The sequence below is a fragment of the Bos indicus x Bos taurus genome, chromosome 28, assembly GCF_003369695.1.
Source record: "Bos indicus x Bos taurus breed Angus x Brahman F1 hybrid chromosome 28, Bos_hybrid_MaternalHap_v2.0, whole genome shotgun sequence".
Lineage (NCBI taxonomy): Eukaryota > Metazoa > Chordata > Mammalia > Artiodactyla > Bovidae > Bos > Bos indicus x Bos taurus.
The window spans coordinates 43,294,133-43,316,409 of NC_040103.1; the positions used below are offsets into that span (position 1 = coordinate 43,294,133).

General features: G+C 44.7%; 1 protein-coding gene across 2 annotated transcripts in view; it reads right to left on the minus strand.

Moving 5' to 3' along the window:
- Positions 1-1,661: 1,661 nt before the first annotated feature.
- The window catches only part of VSTM4 (V-set and transmembrane domain containing 4), an 81,238-nt gene continuing 60,622 nt past the window's right edge, over positions 1,662-22,277 (minus strand). For both annotated transcript variants that reach the window (XM_027530529.1, XM_027530530.1), the window contains one exon: positions 1,662-3,047. In XM_027530529.1, coding sequence (XP_027386330.1) covers positions 2,922-3,047 — 126 coding nt within the window. In that variant the 3' untranslated portion in view covers positions 1,662-2,921. The remainder of the gene's footprint in view (positions 3,048-22,277) is intronic.

Consider the following 22,277-nt stretch of genomic DNA (forward strand, 5'->3'; position numbering starts at 1 on the left):
TTGTGACAACAACTTCTTCCCGTCACAACTGCTTTAGTTCAGCGTCCAGGGCTGTGACTTGGCAAGGCAGTCTCATTTGGGGATACCCTTTCCCCATCCTTGCTTCCTGTGATGATTCCGCCACACATGACCAAAACCAAATCCCCCCCAAATCTGAGAGTCCGTGCACTGTGCCTGCAAGAGCCACTGCATTCCATTCTGAGCGATGGGTTCTTCGTCCTTCATTTAAATGTATAAGCTGCTGTCCGTGTTGAACACTGCTTATCTACAGCTGTTCCCACAGACGCTTTACAGCAAAAACACACTGAAGAACGTTCCCTAGTTTCCATTTGAATGATATGTATTCCTTATCTTTAGAAATTACAAGATAGGCATAGTGGTGTATTTGATAGAAAACAAATAAGGAGACTTACTTTTAAGTTTATTCTGAAAATAACATTAAGATTTATCATCCCTAAGAAGCACTGGGAACAAATCACCCATTGCTCCCAGCTCCGAGCAGAGTTTGGACCGCTTGCTTCCAGATAACAGTGGGGCAGGCTGTGCTCAGATGTTGCCAAGAGCTTCCATGATTCTCTTAGGAAGCATGTTCAGTAGGAGGTGTTGGTCTTGAAGCCTCTTCTTAAACCCTATGTCAGTGGATCCCCTACTCACACACCTCAGTGTGGATTTATGCAAATATGACCAGGGTTTTGGAGCAAGAGTCTGAATTGAATCTATATCAATGATTTGTTGGATTTTAACCTACAGAGACCCTTCAAAACTCGGCTCTTCTTAGTGGAATGTGTTCATTTCCATATGTGATGATACAGAGCTCCCACTGAATTTAACACGGTGGGTCTGCAGGTGATTGAAGTTCGATTCAGTTCTGCAGAGGCCCAGAGGCCTCCTACTCCATTGCCCTCTCTCCATCACCTCTCAGATGCCCCACTCCCCACTCCCACCTGCTACTCCCAGGGCCCCACCCGTCTATATTTTAATAGCTCCTTGTGCAAATCAGGAAATCACTTTCCTTCCTCACAACACCATGTAACTATGTCCTACGGAAGAGTGCCATGATAAAACATGATAGAATGCCTAGGATACTAATGATATGAAAGAGGTACTAACCGTATATTCTCCTGTTCTAAACCATGTCCTCTTTCTGCAAAGTTCTAGTGAGATCTTCTTCAAAAATTGCACAGCTTACTCACTACCTTGGAAACTTGGCAAGAAGGAGAGTATGAGGTGCAGGCACAGGCAGCAGAGAATAACTTCCTTTTTGTAAAGTCAGGATGTTTTCGCTTCTGGAAAATCATCACCTGCTCCTGACTTGGACCCTTTCCAGGAAACCACGAGAGGCACTCATAAGCCATCACGGTCTTTGGGAAAGTTACCATAGAGCTAAGTTCATGGACAAATATTTACTTTTTAAAGTTAACACACTGAGAGCTTTAAATAGTAAAGGCACTTCATTTTAAAAATATGGACTGGTTTTAGCATGCATGTTAATATAGTGTACTTGTGTAGCAATTTCTAGCATCCAGAATCTTCCAAGTCATTATCCCATTATAAGAATTCTATGAGAGGTTAACTCACCTTTGTATAAATAGAGTCTGAGACTAAAGGGGATAAGAACCTCGACCAAGTTCACATGGCTGTACAGAGGGGCACAACTCACATTCAGATTGTGTTTAAAATATATAATTTAACATATATACATGGTCCATTACAAAGCCAAACAATTTCTGTAGTGTGCAGTAAAAACCCACCCAGAGTGCACTCACACACATCAAGTGTCCTTAACAACACAGCTGATAGCTTGGCCTGATCCAGAACGGTGAGGTCATGGATGTCATGTAGGTCCACAGAGCAACTTTCTCATAGATCTATTTGCCAGGCATCCCTGCATCTCTCCCACTCAAGTCCATTCGAATTAACATGCAAAGTTGAGTCAGCAAGGCAGGCTGTGATGGGCCAGCACAGGGGGAGGGTGTGAGGGGGTATCCAGGACACGTTTTTCCAGCCAGGCTTATACTTCCTACTCTCCTACCATTAGGGAAGCAGTCAAAAGACTTTGCTCTTACACGAATGGATGTTCAATTAGAGATAGTAACCTTGGCACACTTCCAAGAGGCCCCCTTCTTCTATTCTGCCATCAAAAGCACACCACCCTGCTCCTTTTGGAAAAGGGTGAGAACTTCTTGGAGAATAGTCTCTATCCAGGGATAAGCCCCCCTGCCAAAGGGCTGGAAGCACTTCAGAATGAACAATGTTCTACTTGCCCTGTGGCTGTGGACAATAATGGGTGGGGACATGGGCACAGGGGTATCCAGACAGTACACTGTCAGCTTAGACCTCAGACTGCCCCACAGTCTGTCTCTCTGCCCTTGAGTCAGCAGGGTCAGTGCATCTACTTAAAACAAGAGATGCTATCTTGAATGACTGCTTACAATAAGCACTTTATGCTGCTCTGGGTGCCCTGGTAATGTTATCTGATCCTTTGAAAACCAATTAGTACATCTTTACCATCTCACACTTGGGCCCATAATGGTATTTCCTCTAGCTATATACTATGAGCTTGATATCACAGATACAGGGAGGGTAGAAGATTAAAATTCAGATTAAAAAAAAAAAGATAAAGAAGAAAAAAACATAAAGGGGTTTGGCTCAGCAGAAAATCCTCTTGAATGGTCTCAGAATCAGAGTCCTCACCCTTCAGGGCTCAGACCCAGAAAATCTTGTCCTGGGAGATTTATCCAAAGGGCCGCGGCCCCTGCTCTTCGCAGAAAGGAGCGTCATGCCTCTCTGAGGGCACCTGAAATGCCACTGGAAAGAGGCTCCCACCACACAGAAGGCACGAGTGAAAATACAAAAATAAGGACTTTGTATCCAAAGTTTCATAAATAACTGGAGTGGCAGATATTAAATAGGACGCAGGGTTACAGCTTGTTCTCCTCGAAGAGGATCTGCGCGTAGACCGTGCTGGTGGGGATGCCCTTGGCTGCCCGGTGGGGCTTGATCAGCTCCAGCTCAGCATAGGTCAAGTTCTCCTCCGCGATCTTAGGCTATAAGACAAAACACAACACAATTGGAGCCGACCACAGGAGCTCAGCGTCACACATCCATTCATCAGGCATGTATTTTCATAGCACTTTGGGGATTCAAAGGGAAATAAATGGGCAAAAAATTTTAAGGCATATGTAAAACTTAAATAACCTAAAGCTACATCTTGTCATCTTATATAGAACACTATGTCCTGCAGTTAAACACCATATGATTTAAGTTGTCATAGAACACTTACAAAAAATGGTTAAACATGAGGCCACAAAATAAACTTTAATTCCAAAGTAAAAATAATGTAACTAACAGTCTCTGCTGGAAAGAATAAAACAGAGACAGAAACAAGAAGTCCTAGAAATTAACAACAAAACTAGAATGCTATCACCTAGAAATTTTAAGTGACTTAATCTATATAAAACTAAAATTTCAGCATATGATGAAAATAATGGCAAAGAAAATATTACATGCCAGAACCTAAAAATGTAGTACTTGGAGAAAAGTCATAACGTTAAATATTTATATTAAACAATATGGATGAAATGGATCAAACATCCAATTTAAGAAGTTAGAAAAAAAAAAATAAACAAAAGCAGAAGGAAGAACCAAAAAAAAATTAACACTAGACACATAAGTCAGAAGATAGGAAAACCATAGAATAAATAAAAATAGCCAAAAGTTTATGCTGAAAAAACACCAATGAAATAAACAAAAACTTAATCAAGATAGGAAGGGAAAAAGCATAAATGAATGGAATGCTGCTGCTGCTGCTGCTGCTAATGAATGGAATGGGAAATGCAAAAACCTTGAAATTCAAGATAAAGTGAGTAATATTGTAGAATAATATAAATTATAAACACTAGCATGTGAATTGGAGAAGGCAATGGCACCCCACTTTAGTACTCTTGCCTGGAAAATCCCATGGACGGAGGAGCCTGGTAGGCTGCAGTCCATGGGGTCGCTAAGAGTCGGACACGACTGAACGACTTCACTTTCACTTTTCCCTTTCATGCATTGGAGAAGGAAATGGCACCCCACTCCAGTGCTCTTGCCTGGAGAATCCCAGGGACGGGGGAGCCTTGTGGGCTGCTGTCCGTGGGGTCGCACAGAGTCGGACACGACTGAAGCGACTTAGCAGCAGCAGCAGCATGTGAATGTGCTAATTCCATCAAAGAAAAGAAAGAAAGAAAAGAAAGGGACAGAGGAAGAAAGGAAGAAGAGAAAAATACTGTCAAAAGCACCCGGCACAGGCAGTGTGATAAGAGAACTTCCAAAAGAAATCCCTTTGAGGAACAGATAATCCCAATATAATTAAGCTGGTTCGGAGCATTACAAGAAAGGAAAAACGTCACATACTTTAGAACAATCTCATTTATTAGTGTATAAGTAAGCATAAATCAGATTTACTCAACACAAAAAAAGCACACTAAAAGATGATCATGCTCAAATGGATCTTATTCTAGGAGTAGAATAAATGAAATAAATAAATGAATGGAATAAATGGTTCAGTATTAGAAAAATCTAATATAATTCATAAGAGTAATACAGAGAAAAACCATATGGTTATCTCTACAGATACTGGAAAGGCATTTAAAATTTAAAATTTTTGTTAAAAATAATTCTTGATAATATAATACAGTCATAGATATTTTTTCCTACCATAATTAAGGAAAATTATTAAAATAAAGAATAATTTGTGATCCAACTCCAGTGACATTAAAAATATAAAGCTACTATAATTAAAACTCTGTGATACCAACAAATGAATACACACCAATGGGATTGATGAAAACATGCATAAATTAACCCAAATATTATTTTTCAATAAATGGTGTTGGGATACTTGGGTAGCCAATTGAAAAAAGTCATATTGTTCACATCTATCTTTACATTAGATAAATTCCAGATAAATTAAAAAATTTAAATTTTAACATGGAAAATAAACTCAAAAGTGCTAGAAGACTGTGTGAGGAAATTAAAAAAAATAATCTCAGCAATTATTTTAAAATTATTTAAATTATTTAAAAATTATTTAAATTATTTAAAAATTATTTTTAAAAATCTCACCAATTTACAATATGTGTTTTAAAGTCTTACACAAAACCCAGGAGCAATAGAAAAATGACATGTAGATTTTCATGGGATATATTGCAGAATATTCTCTAAATAAAGTCAAAGGACAATTGAAAAAACTGAGGAAAATATTCACAACTCAGATCAAAGGGTCTTACAAGTGAGTAACAATAATGGCCAACAGTCCATTGGAAAAGTAAGCAAAGAGCAAGAGACAGGATCAGAGACTCCACAGGAAGGGAAACCCAAAGTTCTCACACGTGTTAAGTGAGACTCCGCCTCCCCCAAAATAAGACCAGAATGACTTAAAACCACTTAGATGTCAGTTCTTATCTTTCAAGGCGACAAACTAAAAGTTTTCGAAAAGAAACAGCAAGAATCAAGTCCTCTTGTATATTGTTGGTGGAAATGTTATTGGTACAAGCGAAAAATGGAAACACTTCTGTGGGCATCAATAGGAGTCTGATGCATTCTTTTTCTTTTTTTAATATAAATTTATTTAATTGGAGGTTAATTACTTTACAATATTGTATTGGTTTTGCCATACATCAACATGAATCCGCCACAGGTGTACACGTGTTCCCCATCCTGAACCCCCCTCCCACCTCCCTCCCCATACCATCCCTCTGGGTCGTCCCAGTGCACCAGCCCCGAGCATCTTGTATCCTGCATCGAACCTGGACTGGCAATTCATTTCTTATATGATATTATACATGTTTCAATGCCATTCTCCCAAATCATCCCACCCTCTCCCTCTCCCCCAGAGTCCAAAAGACTATTCTATACCTCTGTGTCTCCTTTGCTGTCTCGCATACAGGGTTATTGTTACCATCTTTCTAAATTCCATATATATGCATTAGTATACTGTATTGGTGTTTTTCTTTCTGGCTTACTTCACTCTGTATAATAGGCTCCAGTTTCATCCACCTCATCAGAACTAATTCAAATGTATTCTTTTTAATGGCTGAGTAATATTCCATTCTTAATGAAGTATTCAGCACAGTCTTTAAAAAGAATGATGAAGCCATCTGACTACTGTATGTTTTATCATTTGTGTAAATATGTGTGTATGGGAGTAAATACACATGTATATATTTTATGTGCTCAGAAAGCCCTTAGAACTCACCTGGAAATCAAGAACTTGGTCTTCAAGGTTCCTGCTGGGGAAGTAGACCGTGTGGTTGGAGAGAGACTCACCCTTTATGGTATATATTTGTTGAATCTTGTAGATGGCACATTATTTAAACAGCAGATTAATTAATTTTAATTCACAATTAGAAACATAAAAGTTGGCCACTGATTTATAGTTGTAAAAACACCTCACTTTTAAGCATCTCTGCTTTTATTTTTTGGTTTTGATTGTGTTGTCATGGTTTTATTTTCATTTTTTGTGCTATACCTTGATTAACTCACCAAAATTCAGGACAAAAAAATCGTATATATCACATTAAGTTTCTTAAAATGTATGCCAAAGGCAAAGCTCCTCCTTTCTTTTGAGATGAAGCATCACACTAAGGTACAGGGAGGAGAATGTAAAGAACTACTTACAGCAGTACCTGCTAGCGAGGGGCACCAGCAGGCGACCTTCATAATCACCTGGCTCTGTTTAAATTCAGAGTCAAGGGCAGTTACGTGGGTCAGAGCCTCCTGCTTGTCCGTTTATACCAAAGATCTTCACCGTTCTTCTCAGTCATCCACATCTCACCAGCCAACAAAAACGCCATTTACCTCTTGCCTTTCGGTTTAGTTACATTTCACGTTATAATGATTCCGTTTAGAAATGTCATGTGTCCTCAAATAAGCACACAAAACCCAACTCATGTAAATTTTAGAACCAAGATTTATGAAATCATATTGTCCAGGTGTTTGATCACATTACTCTGAAACTGCATTGTTTCCTAGCGTGGATTATCTGTTTATTCTTAAGTTATTCCATTATGTTTGGATGGGAAAAATAACACTAGCTTTCTCAATACAGGTCACCAGGCTGGCTGGGCTGATGTGCTGTTTTCATACATTTTTATGATGTTCCTATAGTAAACATAATTTAATAAAGCCAAAGCTCACTAAATAAATAATTGCATCTAGAAAAGCAATAAAAACAAATAAAATTAGTACTTTCACAAGTGGAAAGGTACTTCAATTACTGCCACAAGCAACAGCCCACCATAAAATGTGTCGAATCGTTCCCCTTATGCATATTTCTGGAATATAATAATTTGATTGAAGATACGAGGCGGCACACAAGAGGCTCTGAATTGTGAAGTGTATACAGTTTCCAACAGGAGATGCATAATATCAGTCCTTGGCACCTTTAAAGAACCTATTGTTTTTCTGGCATGCATCCTTGGCTATCCCCATCAACCACGTGCTTAATTACATTTCCCAGCTTGTTTAACTAGAAATAAATTTCTTACCGCCACTAAAAAGTGGAAAATGTAGACTTCTCACCAGTTTTCACTCAGCTACCTTTCTCTGCACTGATGCTTTAAGGGAAGGCTTAGGTGCATTAAGAAGCAGCTTAGAGAATAACATTGGCATATCAGTGAGAGTAGGTAAGACTCAGCTTCCCCGTTGGCTCAGGGGTAAGGAATCTGCCTGCCAATGCAGGAGATGCAGGTTTGATCCCTGGGTTGGAAAGATCTCCTGGAGAAGGAAATGGCAACCCACTCCAGTATTCTTGCCTGGAGAATCCCAAGGACAGAAAAGCCTGGTGGGCTGCAGTCCATGGGGTCACAGAGAATCCGACTTGACTTAGTGACTGGAACAACAGACAACAGCAACCACAGGGAAGACTACAGAGCTGGGAGCGAGACTGGGAGCCAGGAGCGCAAGGTCAAGGTTAGGGGCAGCTGCAGCCGCGCAGAGCCAGGGTGAGGGCCCGCCATAGGGCCCCACCTGCATTTCAGGTGGTGTCTTGCCGACACGAACGTGTTTAGATTTAAGATAAAGAAGCACTCCTGATGTGTAAGGCAATTCAGGAACTGGTGTGCAGTGAGTGGGTCTCTGAAAGTGGATCAAGACACACTGCAGCTAGTTCTCTGGCAGCTTCTGGCCCTCAAATGGCCCCCTTCAAGCCCCTGTCCTAGTCCTGGAGGTGCAGGAGGTACACGGGACATCAGCAGTCAAGAAAACAAACTGAAACACTCTTGAACTGGCTGTTCACAAGCACTCCGACAGCAGCTCTCGCCTGCACTTGAAAACATGAAGGAAAGTGTGAAGGCAGGACTTCCAGCCGCAGACACGGGCTTGACACCCGGGCCTGCTGTTGCTGCATTTCCCGGAAACAGGAGGGGGCTGGGGACCAACAGCCGGAAGTCCTGGTAGGGTCCTTTAGAAGAAGCCCCAGAACTTTCTAAACCTGTGAGAAGCAACAGCCCTTTTCCCAGGACTGTTTGGTTTTACTTTGTTTTCCCTTTCTCCAGGCCTGAAAGACTCAGCCCATTTCTCTTCGTATTCCTCCAACTGCGGCCCCGCATTTGTGTCAGCTGCTTGCTGTCTTGTAGGTTCTAAACCCCTTTGTTTCATGTGTCTTTAATCTCACTTTTCATCCATTTCCTCCCAGTCATGAAGAACCCACCGCCCTGCTCTGGAGTGGAATTCTGTGAGCAAGAGGGGATGGAGGCTCAGATGCAGACACGTGTCAGTGCATCCGAGGAAGGCAGGAGTAACAGGAAATTTTCTCAGTTCAGTGAACCTGTTCATGGGGAGGAGGCGAGGAGAGTGGCCCCGACACCATCACCCGGTAGCTGCCTGCAGAGCATGGGAGCAGGGGCAAACTGCTCACTGGACAAAGGATGAAGAGATTTTATCATACATTTTTATTAATTTATTTATTTGCATATATACTTCTATCTTTCTAGCCATGCCCCTGAGCTATGCTCTTCAATGTGGGTGACACCTCCTGCCCCTCCACCCCACAGGTTCACCCAGGCATGGTGCACCCCCTGAGCTAGGATTAAAGATCTATTCTCACCTCCTACTATGTCTTCCAGGGACACCAAGAATTTTGTTTCACTTCTTAATTTAGAGACTTCCCTGGTGGTTCATATGGTAAAGCGTCTGCCTACAATGCAGGAGACCTGGGTTCAATCCCTGGGTTGGGAAGATCTCCTGGAGAAGGAAATAGCAACCCACTCCAGTATTCTTGCCTGGAGAATCCCAGGAACGGGGGAGCCTGGTGGGCTGCCGTCTATGGGGTCGCACAGAGTTGGACACGACTGAAGCGACTTAGCAGCAGCAGCAGCAGCAGCAGCAGCCAGTATTCTTGCCTGGAAAATCCCATGGACAGAGGAGCCTGGAAGGCCACAGTGCAAGGCATCACAAAAAGTCGAACACGACTGAGTGGCTTCACTTTCTTTCTTAATTTAATTTTCTTAAAAGACATGTAGTAAAAGTGACTTTCTAACGGGTCATTGCAGGCATCCAAACACAAGAACAGGTTTCTGGGCCCACTGCCCCCACAGGACTCAGGACAGTCCCATCACATGCCTTCAGGTTATCTCTGCAGTCCCGTCCTCCCTCTAACAAGACCCTCAGGCAACCCTGACCTGTGTTCTGTCGCTGAGGCCTTCTCTCCTAAAGCGTGTCATGTGAAAGGCATCGGCATGTAACCCTGTGTGGTCGGCATTTTTCTCTCAGAATAGTTCCCTCATGTGTTGGCCAGCTTGCTGCATGCGTCAACAGTTTGCTCCTTTGGATCACTAAGTATTCCACGGGGGGTCACGTGCCACACTTTGCTTATCCATTCACCTGCTGAAGGACATTTGGGTCATTCTAAGTTTTTGGTGATTATGCACGGAGTTGCTATAAATATTCATTGCAGGTTTGTGTGGGAGATTTTCGTTACTCTAGGGTAAACACCCAGGAATGGGGCTGCTGGGTTGTATGGAAAGAATGTTTAACTTCAAAAGAAGCTGCCAAGCTCTCCATTCGGAGTCCACACCATTCGAACCTCCCCCAGCAATACTGAGAGTGTTCACTGCTCTGCACACATGATGGCACTTGGTACTGTCCGTACTTTTTATTTTAGCCATTCAAGTAGATGCTAGTGGTCCAGTAATTACCTTCTCACTGTCCTCAGGGGTCTCAGCAATTCCAGACTTGCACTCAAATTCTCACTGATGCTGTGCCCAATTAAATTCCCACACTGTACGACATCCCCTCAGAAGAACTGGGAAAGGATGATCACACAGACCAGGTTTCAAATACAGTGATGGAATCTTCTGGACTCCAGGTGTAACAAAGTGAGTCTACAAGCATCAGAGTTTGAAATGCCATGTCTCCCATCCCCTGTCTTTCCTTTCTGCCAGTGGTGAGAGGCTGCTACAGCAGATGACAGCCTCCAGGCTGGATCTCCCACTTCTCATTTAAGCTTTAAACTTACCCTCAGCTTTAGAGTGATGATTATGGAACATATGTCAATGGGGAAGGATTTACTGGCTAAAGCTAACACCAGAAAAGTCAGCTTCATAGAATTCAGAAGTCGTGTACCTCCTGGAAACACACCTCACTTCAAGCTCCTCATTGGAAATTTCTGAGTGCTTCAATTTGTAGGTATGTTTTTTAGGAATCAAGCCAAGAAATAACTTTCCTACCAGGAGAGAGAGAGGTTTAACAATCTATGCAGACTCCTGCAAAACAACACCTTTTCATAGAGATCACAGATGGATGTGCAAGTTGAATTAAGTTGCAGGAATAAAAGAAAAATGCAATTGCAGCCACTGCAAATTCTCCAATGTCAGAAGTTCAATTGGGTAATACCATTATTGCAGCAACAGATCAATAACTAGGACATGCGATGTTTATGCTAACGTCACCTTAGAGCTTAAAAATGTGATTGCAGTTCTACCGAGTTGCACGATCAGGAATCTATTTACCCAAGAGAGAATTACATATTATCCATATTATCGAGGGCAGACTTCCTCTTCCCCTTTTGAGATAAGTGCTCATTTTTTATTCAACAGAGGAGTACCTGGTAAAACAAACACTCCCCTCCTAACATCCATACATGTGCAACTATGGCCTCTCGGTGGGGGGAGGTGCTGTACATTCAGAGAAACTCTATTTGATGGAAAGTCTTTAGTGGAAACTTGTAGGTCCCAACTCCTGAAATGTCCTGTAAGAATCAACTTCCCTTGGAAATGAACTTGACTTAATTTTGAGTTCCACGGGTCTGTCAAATGGCTTATTTATTTATAGTTAAGCATATTATGGAAGGAAAAAGTAGAGTTCCCTGGTGTGCACATTAAATGAAAATAAAGGCTCAAAATGAACAAAATAAACACATTTCCAAGACAGATAAGTTAAATGATAGTACAAAGGATGCAATCCAGAAGTGACTTTGAGAGGCGACAGACAGAGGGGTTTGAGAAGTGGTCCTTCTGAGACAGAAGTCAGGAACTGTTAACTCACCTTCATTAACTCACTCACTCCTCACATATCAGTCCTGTGAGGTGGGGCCAGTGGTCATGGCCACTTCACAGAGGGGCAAACAGTCTTTAAAAGGCAGGCTCATGGCTCCAGGTCCTGCAGCCATTGCTAGGCAGAGTCCTGCCTGGAATCCACCCTCTGCTTAGGAGCAGTCCCCTGACCTTACACATGCAGGGTCAGCAGCAGCGACTAAGGCTCTGATGCGGACGCACCGCACCCAGGTGAGCCAGCCAGGCAGACAGCAGATCTTGAAATCCCAAAGGGGAAGAGTGACCTTCCAAGACAACAGGGAAGCTTTACTGGTACGAATCTCTGGAGGGCGTGTTTTCAGAACAGGCCTGCACTGCTCAGTGGGCAGGCAAGCTCCAGATAAAGGGGAAACGGGGCCAGGAGACCTGCCCACCCCCACCCCCATGCGAATCCCAGGCCTGGCTTGGTGTGGGGGGACAGAGGCTCTGAGGGCAGATGCGTGAGGCTGACACCGATTGGAGGACGACGGATGAGGAGGGGAATCTCGTTGGAATCCCTTCAGGCGATGCCTTGTCTCTCTCTACAGTCTTACCCCCAAAGGACTCTTAGCCCCCAAGAAAGGAGCAAGTGTGCCTCTGACCAGCCCGGGAAGAGGATGAAAAGGGTACAGGCTCTGCTTTGACCAGGCAGCATGTGGGGTGGCAACAGACTCTTGATTAGAGGTGCCCACTGAACAGGTAGAAATATGCAAGCCAATATGCAGGAAGGACTAGGGATAGGACTGAAAAATGCAGGGGAGTTTTCCAAGGCACCCTGCAGCTAGAGCCACGTGCCAGGGCTAAACTCACCGTCTCCTCGGAGCTGAGGTCAGTGGCACATTGGGATCTCTGGCTGTGGCAGCATAACTCGCAGCAGCATCCTCCTCAGCTGGGGCTGGGATCCAGCTGCACTCCCACACCCAGCAGGCAGCTGTGACCGCAGACGTCGGTGCACCTTGACAATCTGAACTAGAGAACAGGACTCTGCACTACTGTGTGTGGGGACAGAGGTGCTCTCTGAGCCCCACTCCCTTTGCTCCAGCCATCTATAAGCCTTGCAGAGTCCTACTCACACCCAGCTTCCCCTCCTCATGGTTACCCAGTGACTAACGGTCAATACCCAGTGTTATCTAGGACTCTGGAAGGATTAGAAAGCCTCTGTAACTCAGCAGAGAAGCCGGGGATGGAGATAAAGGTTTCAAGGTCTTATCCAGGTGTGTTGGCACCTTGGGTTGGATGAAGTCATTGAGAAACCATGAGCAGAGCAAATTCACATCATGCTCCTGAGTCTAGAGAATTCAAAGGATGTTTAGCAAAGTGCATTCCCTGAATGACTCTGACATGATGGAAAGTCACATGCCCCTGGCTAATTGCTCTGAGGACAGGCAGAGGTGACTGGCTTTAGAGGGTGACGAAGCCCTGCCCTGAAAGGCCTGAGGCTTACGAGTCATCAGACGGATGGATATCTCTAGATTTCACCAACATATGTTTTGGAAGCTAAAATGTAATTATGGACAGTGCTCTTGGGAGGGTCCTGATAACGACACCTCTCACGGCGTCACAGTGAGAGCTCCATGATCCAATAGAGTCGCTCATTTTCTCTTCCCCATGGACCGCAGATGAATGTTTTCCCAGCTGTCTTCCCAAAGTACTTTTCCCGGCAGTATTGTTCAAGAGAACGCTTATGCTTCGAATAAGAGAGTGTTTGGTTACCTACTTCCATATAGAAGTCCACTTTAAAAATCTTCACTCTTGAATCTCAATCTTCTAATCAACTTCAATCTTTAACACTTAGATTCATGGGTTTGAGCAAGGGTCTGCCTGGCGGTAAGAGCATGGACTCTCGGAGACTGACTTATTTACTGTCTGTGTGACCTCGGGTAAGTTGCTTAACCTTTCTGTACCTGTTTGTCTGTAAAGTGGGACCCATACTAGTACCTGTCCCACAGGGTTAGTTTGAGGATTAGATGCATTAATAAATGTAATGTACTCAGAAAATTACCCAGCAGCTAAACAGCAAATGCCACACAAGTGCTCAGTTATTCTTATGACTATAATTTTTATCACAGAAATGAACAAGTGTTGCTTTAACAATTGGTCCCTTTGAAATATTTAGAAGCAGAGAAAAGAAGACAGTCAGAGATTATTTGGAAAACATCATGTACCAGATACTGCTGGGTGCCACTGGAGCTCAGACAATTGCCCAGAAAAAAATCAGGAAACTTTTAAATAGTGCGACAGATAGTTGTTCTAAAAGGATAAGCTGAATCCTGCCATTCCCTGCTCTGCACAAAATTCCCCGTTGTTTCTCTTCACACTTGGAATAAAATCCAGGGTCCTTTTCAAGATCCTCATCCTTCAGATCTTGCCCTGGGACTCGTCTGTCCCCAGCTCACATCCTGTGTCCCCCGTGCTGACCAGTGCTCCGGCCATGTTGGTCTCCTCGTGTTTGTTGGACACACCTGGACAGCACTTCCTGTGTGGGGCCTTTGCCTGGGCTATGCTCTCTGCTTGGACTGTTCTTTCCCCACATGGCAGTGCGGCTTGCTCCCTCACTTTATCAGGTCTTCGCTCCAAGGCAGCCCCACCCCATCAAACACGTCCCTGCTTGGCTCCCTACCCTGCTCTCTTGCTCTGCAGAGCGCATATCACCCCTTGGCACTAAAAAGCTCTGTACATTTGGTGAGCTTCTGTCTTCTCACACTGGGATGCAACGACAGCACCTCGTGTTCACTGGTGCACCAATAGCTCTTGCATAACGTCCTCTTACTGCCACCCTCTTTTCACAGGGAAGGGCAAGCTTGGGGCCAAGAGCTAGCAAGCGCCAAAGCCAGGGCAAGGACCAGCCTCTCACCGGATCACTCAGCTCAGTGGGAGCAGGGGCTCTGCCAAATGTACCACTGCACCCAGTGATATGCAGGGACGTTGCTGAGCAACTGATCCCCCACGAAGAAAATTCATTCCTAGCATTTGCTGACTTACATATGTAAATCCTCCCACAGTGGCTGATTTCAAGATGCCAGAGAGATTTCCTCTCTCTAGTAGACAGGAGTGGGCTGGAGCATGCCGCTGCAACTTACCTCCTAGAAAGATACCCGACCTACTGCTACCTGGCACATGGGAGCTACTCGATGTTGTATCGGTAAGCACTGGGGTAGCGCCTGCATGGGCACATGCCATCAAAGTGAAGTGTGTTATCACTACTATCAAAACCACCGTTATCACCACCTTCATCACACCCGCACCAATACCATCACCAACACGAGCATTATGTCACAGACACAATGCCCAAGGCACGAAGCAAGCACGGAGCACAAATATAGAACAGCAGTAGGTATGCCAGTTTATTGGTTGGGTTTATATGTAATGCGGGCAACGGGCACCTATGACTGAATTCACAGTTTGCATCCATCATCTTTCTGTGCATGCTCTATAAGCTTAATTCACAGGGCTGTGTCTTATTGCCGCACATGTGCTTATTAGAATTTATCAATTCAGCTTTAGGGAATTATAATAATAGTGAGCACTGAACGTGGCTAGGGAAACAAAACCCCCTACATATACCATTAGTTTGTCACGAACTGAGCTTCACGTAGAAATTTTCTTCCTGACGTTCTGGGTGCCTAGCTTGATGTTACAGATATTATAGGTTGATGATGCTTTATTACTCTCTTTTTTTCCCCCCCCAAAATGGTACTTCATTTCTCGTTTTCTCTATTTGAGATTGAAAAAGTCTTCTAATAACAATTCTGAAGTGCTCTGCATTCAAAACTGAAGTTTTCAATGAAATAGGCTTTTTTAAAAAAAATCAAATATACAAATGATATTGCTCCATGAGATTACAAAAATAAAACAGAATGAAGGAGTTTAAAAAAAAATTTCCTGGCAGTGCAACGATCCCAACAATGAAGTTCCCAATAAAGACAGCAAATTAGCTGAGCTGAGATGGAAAGAGCTGCCTCTCACAGGGACGTTCCCTGTAGACACTCAGGGACGGGCCTGCCCCAGAGAGGGTTCAAGACCCCCACAGGCAGGGCGGGTCTGCGTGACCAGGCGGAGTCACTCAGTGGACTGCCCTGCTGGACTTCCAGCCTGCTTTCAGCCTGGGCTGTCCTTGGCCCCAGCTCACCTCTGTGACGCCTATTCACCTTTGTCAGGGGTCAAAGGCTGCAACCCCTAGAGCAACTCGTACACTCCTGTCAACACTGGATGTAAGACAGCAGAGCAATTCCAATGAATCTGTGACGCAGCAAATGGGAGAAACACAGCTCCGAGGTGGTCAGTCCCGAAGCCACCGGCCTCCTGAAAGCACACAGCTGCACAATCCTTCGAGAACAGAATGGGAACGACTCTGTCTGTATCACTTCTAGAGGATTCTCATTGTCTCCCGAAAAAGGGTCCCCAGTGAGTGCTTAGGGTGCTACCAGTCTTAAAAGATTCCTGAAAGCAATGGCTTCACTTGGGCCATCCTTAAGAACATCAGAGTCTTGACCAGCCTCCACTGGCCTGTGATACAGTTGAGAAGCCTCCAGCCCAGCAGCTGTTTGGAGACAGCGCAAGGCAGCAGAGGGACATCAGAACCGACCTCCTGGCCTACAGGGAAGTGACAACCCTGCATCAGGGCTGAGTCCCTAATTCGGGATGTTCCCACTGCCACTTCTGGGACGCCTGATCTTGCCTCCTTGGTGATCACATCTCATTCATGAAAGACCCAGCCGCTCGCCCCTCCCTCTCTGACTGAAGGAAGCCCATGAAATGAAACGACTTCTGTTTTCCCCACTCTCATCCATTCCGAAGCCCCGCATCCCTTCTTCCCTCCAGTCGACATACATAACTCCCCGTGACAATAACGGGATGTGCATGTGTACCGAGGGGGGCATAGAATTTTTATCTCTCTAAAAATGGGACTAGCGTGGTACAAGCATAGTTTTTGTTTGTTTTCCCAAGGCTTTTACTTGGGGCGATATATTGTTCATGTGGCTGTGGGTTTTTTCCTTCTTTTTAATTTTAAATCGAGATTATGCACATATATTATGCAGGTTAATATATCCTTTTCATGTAGAATTCAACTGGAACCAGTGCTGGTACATTTAACGACAACAAGAGAAATTCTCCAGCTTATTATAAACATCCTTCAAGAAACCTGAAATGCATGTCCTCTGGAAATAATTTTGCTGGAGTTTGGGTTATTATTAAAATCTTCTCAGAATTCCATCACTGGGGTCTAATGGGCCTCAAAGCCCTTTTCCGCTACTGAACAGAGAAAAACTCTTTTTGGTCTTAGAAGTACATTCTGGGTAGTGAAAACTAAGCTGGAAGAAGGGGGCTTCTTTCCAGACACCAGGGAAATACTGAACAGAGCTAGCATCTCAGTCCCGGGCTGACACTGGGCGGAAGGAAGGCCCTGTCCTAAGACAGGTTCCCTTTAACAATGATGGAATGAACCTCATCCTCTGGCTGTTTTAAGTGCTCTGATCTTTCAGATTCCATGAGAGGAGGCAGGTTTACTGCAGACTTTATAAACTCAAGGGAATCCCAGGCAAACGGGTCTTGGCTACACATTCCCTACATGTCAGAATTCTCTACCTGTGACTGTGAGGGGTCCTAGAAGCCCACAGGACAGAGCTACACCAAGCTGAGATGGGGATGAGCTCTCCAGGAAAGGTTTTCAGGAATGAGGGAGAGTCACAATACCCTTGAGAAGCAGATTCTCATGTTTAATCATCTCTGTTGATAATGAGAAAATTCACCATTCTCCCAAGTGGGCTGACCTGTCTTACTAAAATGTTAGTATAACTATTTCTGGAGGTGGCCAGTGATGACTCGGTCTTGCCAGCAATAACTCAACCAGAGCTGGGTACTGTCTGTTAAGTTACGCAGAACTGTACTTCTTAAACTTCAAGGTGCATCAGATTCATCTGGGACCCTGTTGAACTGCAGATTCTAATTCAGTAGATCTAGGGTGGGGCCTGAGCTGCTACTTTCCCAACAAGCTCCCAGGCGATGTCCAGGTTGCTGGTCCCTGGACCTCACATTGAGCACTGAGGACTTAGAGCTGCAATCTCAGATCTTTGTCCTCGACTCATTCACTCCACACACAGTCTGCAGATCCCAGGTCCCCCACTGAGGACACAGTGATGGACAGGTTGTCTATGACTTTAAAACTAATGTTAATCAAAATTTAAAACTTCTGGGCATTAAAGGACATAGTCAACAGAGCGCAAAGGGAACCTACGGAATGGATGAAAACATGTGCAAATTATATATCTGAAAGGAGTTAATATCCAGAATACATAAAGGAACATCTACAAACACACACAAATCTGATTTAAAAATGGGGAAAGACTTGAACAGACATTTCTGCAAAGAAGAGGTACAAATGGCCAAAGCACACGAAAAAGATGCTCAACATCACTAATCACTACGGAAACGCAGCTCAAAACCACAGTGCGGTACCACCTCACACCCGTTAGCAAGGCCACAAAATAAAACACGGAAAATAAGGGTTGGCAAGGACGCAGAGAAAACGAAACCCTTGTGCACTGTGGGTGAGAATGCACATCCATGTTCATAGAGCATGTGGCAGCATCCCAAGAGTCCATCGACAGATGAATGCATAAACAAAATGTAATATATATACATAAATCAAAATATTATTCAGCTTTAAAAACGAGAAGGAAATTTTGACACATGTGGCAACATAAATGATCCTTGACAACGTTATGCTAAGTAAAACAAGCCAATCACAAAAAGATAAATACCAAATGATTCTATTGATATGAGGTACCCAGAGCGGTCAAATTTACAGACAAAGTAGAGGGTAGCTCTCAGGGACTGGGGGAGGGGAGAGTGGAGAGTTATTTAATAGGACAGACATTTGCAAGATGAAAAGAGTTCTGGAAATTGTTTGTACAACAATGTGAATATACTTAGCACCACTGAACTGTATACTTAAAATGGCTAAGATGCTAAATTTTATATTATGTGTATTTTAACACAATTTTTAAAAAGCTTTTAAAAAATGTTTTCAGTGTCTAAGGTGTCTACCATGTCCAGCCTTCACAGTAAGAGAAACATAAAGGTCACTTTGTAAAAAGGCACGATGTGGTTCTAGCGAGGGAGAAAGTTGAGTCAGGCATGACAAGTGCCAAGATACAGGTGAGGCCAGGTGCTGAAGGAGCCCCGGGGGGCGGGGGGCGGTCCTGAAGTCAGACGGATGGGGAGGTGGTGGGCATGCGGGCCAGCTGTGGCCGGGGAGGAGGAAAGGACAGCCAGGGGCCTGAGAAGTAACAGATAGCCTTTGGTCACCAACGAACATGCAGATGAGGGAGAAGAAGGCACTTAGAGTTTGGACAGCAGGGATATCCTAGGTGGGGCAGGACCAGGGGAAGGTGATGAATTCTGTGTGCTTAAGTTGGGGTACATGTGGAGCCCCCTTGGGGAATGTTTCACAGTCAGAAGAGCCACTGTGGAACTGTCTTGAAGACTGAGACTAGGAAACCAATGCGCTGCACAGCTGGCTGTTGCACCTGTGAGTGTTGAGCCTCCCAGGCAATGTGTTCAAGGAGAAGAGGACCCAGAGGCAGGTGACACTGAGGAGGTGGAGGAGCGGAAGCCAGCCTCACCGTTTGGGGACGGGGGGCAGCTGAGATGGAAAGTGGTCAGCTGGGGTGATGGCAGGAGACCCAAGTTTACTCCCAGGGACAAGGGCATCAGTGCCTTGCGGGGTCAGGTAGAACAGATTAACTAAATGGTGCCATGGGAGTCGGCAATGGCAAGGCCCTGACATACAGAGGGGAGCACTGATGCCTAGGAGAGTCCAGATGTGTGAAGAAGTGGGGTTGAAGGAGCAGGAGGCCTCAGAAAAGAAAGTGGTGTGTGAGCTCCCTCCTGGAGGTGAGAGGCAGCCCTGTGGTAGGATGAGCCAGGCAGCAGGTGCAGGACAGAGCCTGTGGGGCCAGCAGTAAGGGGACCTGGACCACACAGGCTGGCGGGGTGGAGGAGGGGAGCGGCAGACCAGTGATGACAGCTGCCGCTGCAGGAAGCCATGCTTCATCCTGGAGGCAAGGGGGAGCCACCAGAGTATTTTAAGCAGGGAAATGACATGACTGGAGTTGGGTTTGAGAAAGATCCCTAGGCTGTAGTGCAGGAGATGGATCCGCGGGGGAGGCAGGATGCAAGAGACCCACTGGGAAACTTGTTGTAATTAAGCCCCTGATGTTGCTGATTTCCCCGTGTCTTCAGCCTTCTGCTCACAAGGGATAGTTTCTCCTTAGAGAACAAGGGTAGTCTGATCTTTCTAGCTACAGAGTGCTACAGGCAAGTGACTTGGTTCCAGAGAGAGGAAACAGAGGTGACCCACTTAGGGAGCATCACTGAGGAGGCGTGACCCTGAGGCAGGAGCCCACGGGCCTGCATCCTCTGTGAGTCGGTCTGGGGATGCTGCCAACCCGACCCTCCAGCTCACAGTCCCTGTTGCTATCGAGGTGTCACCTCCCCATCACAGAGACTGTTTTCTCTTCCTCCACAAGGTCTCTGAATCAGTAGGGCAAGAAAAGGAAATCAAACGCACTGTTCCTTCTGAAACAAGGGGGCGACAACAGCCGTTTCTGGAAGTGTGCGAATTATCTCAGTGGGGTCAGGGATCCCAAAACCACGGGGAGGAAACAGGGGTCCCCTGAAGGCCTCGGGGAGACTTTGATCTAGTGTCCGTCCCCCCACCGCCAACTGGAAGGATACACATTTTGAGTTTTGGGAAAGTGCGTCCTGGCCCCCTAAGGATGAAGAACCACTGATATATTGGAATAATGATTCATTGTCAGCATTCCAGGTTGTTAGACAAAGGGAACACACTGTCCATCAGAAAGACCTTTGGTGATAAGGCATGGCTTCATAAGCTAATTTTGAGAACAGATTGTTGTGTTTGGTTGTTTTGTAAAACTAGGGAAAGGCAGTTTTGACACCTAGATTATAAAACATCTAAAATGCCTGTCCCACCTCTTTTTTCTTCTTGAGTCCTATCATTGTTTCTTTCAAACCACTATTCATCTCTGGTAAGCTAGTGGAGGGGATGGAATTCCAGTTGAGCTATTTCACATCCTGAAAGATGATGCTGTGAAAGTGCTGCACTCAATATGCCAGCAAATTTGGGAAACTCAGCAGTGGCCACAGGACTGGAAAAGGTCAGTTTTCATTCCAATCCCAAAGAAAGGCAATGCCAAAGAATGCTCAAACTACCGCACAATTGCACTCATCTCACACACTAGTAAAGTAATGCTCAAAATTCTCCAAGCCAGGATTCAGCAATATGTGAACCGTGAACTTCCAGATGTTCTAGCTGGTTTTAGAAAAGGCAGAGGAACCAGAGATCAAATTGCCAATACCCACTGGATCATCGAAAAAGCAAGAGAGTTCCAGAAAAACATCTATTTCTGCTTTATTGACTATGCCAAAGCCTTTGACTGTGTGGATCACAATCAACTGTGGAAAATTCTGAAAGAGATGGGAATACCAGACCACCTGACCTGCCTCTTGAGAAACCTGTATGCAGGTCAGGAAGCAACAGTTAGAACTGGACATGGAACAACAGACTGGTTCCAAATAGGAAAAGGAGTACGTCGGGCTGTATATTGTCACCCTGCTTATTTAACTTATATGCAGAGTACATCATGAGAAACGCTGGGCTGGAAGAAGCACAAGCTGGAATCAAGATTGCCGGGAGAAATATCACTAACCTCAGATATGCAGATGACACCACCCTTAAGGCAGAAAGTGAAGAAAAACCAAAAAACCTCTTGATGAAAGTGAAAGAGGAGAGTGAAAAAGTTGGCTTAAAGCTCAACATTCAGAAAACTAAAATCATGGCATCTGGTCCCATCACTTCATGGGAAATAGATGGGGAAACAGTGGAAACAGTGTCAGACTTTATTTTTCTGGGCTCCAAAATCACTGCAGATGGTGATTGCAGCCATGAAATTAAAAGACGCTTACTCCTTGGAAGGAAAGTTATGACCAACCTGGACAGCATATTCAAAAGCAGAGACATTGCTTTGCCAACAAAGTTTCATCTAGTCAAGGCTATGGTTTTTCCAGTGGTCATGTATGGATGTGAAAGTTGGACTATAAAGAAAGCTGAGCGCTAAAGAATTGATGCTTTTGAACTGCGGTGTTAGAGAAAACTCTTGAGAGTCCCTTGGACTGCAAGGAGATCCAACCAGTCCATTCTGAAGGAGATCAGCCCTGGGATTTCTTTGGAAGGAATGATGCTAAAGCTGAAACTCCAGTACTTTGGCCACCTCATGGGAAGAGTTGACTCCTTGGAAAAGACTCTGATGCTGGGAGGGATTGGGGGTAGGAGGAGAAGGGGACGACAGAGGATGAGATGGCTGGATGGCATCACTGACTCGATGGATGTGAGTCTGAGTGAACTCCAGGAGTTGGTGATGGACAGGGAGGCCTGGCATGCTGCGATTCATGGGGTCACAAAGAGTTGGACACGACTGAGTGACTGAATTGAACTGAACTGAATATATACTTCTTGCAAAATGCCACGTTATCTTGGAAACGTAAGAAAAGATATTAAGCTTTGAGGATGAAAACACAAGGACCCAGGCCTGTCATTTTTGCCTGGAGCCCAAGGGTCTGCTGGGGGTCGGCGTGTGTGGTTGGGATGAGGGAGATGGAGCCTGCAATCACCTAACAGAGGAGCTGACACACAGTAAATGC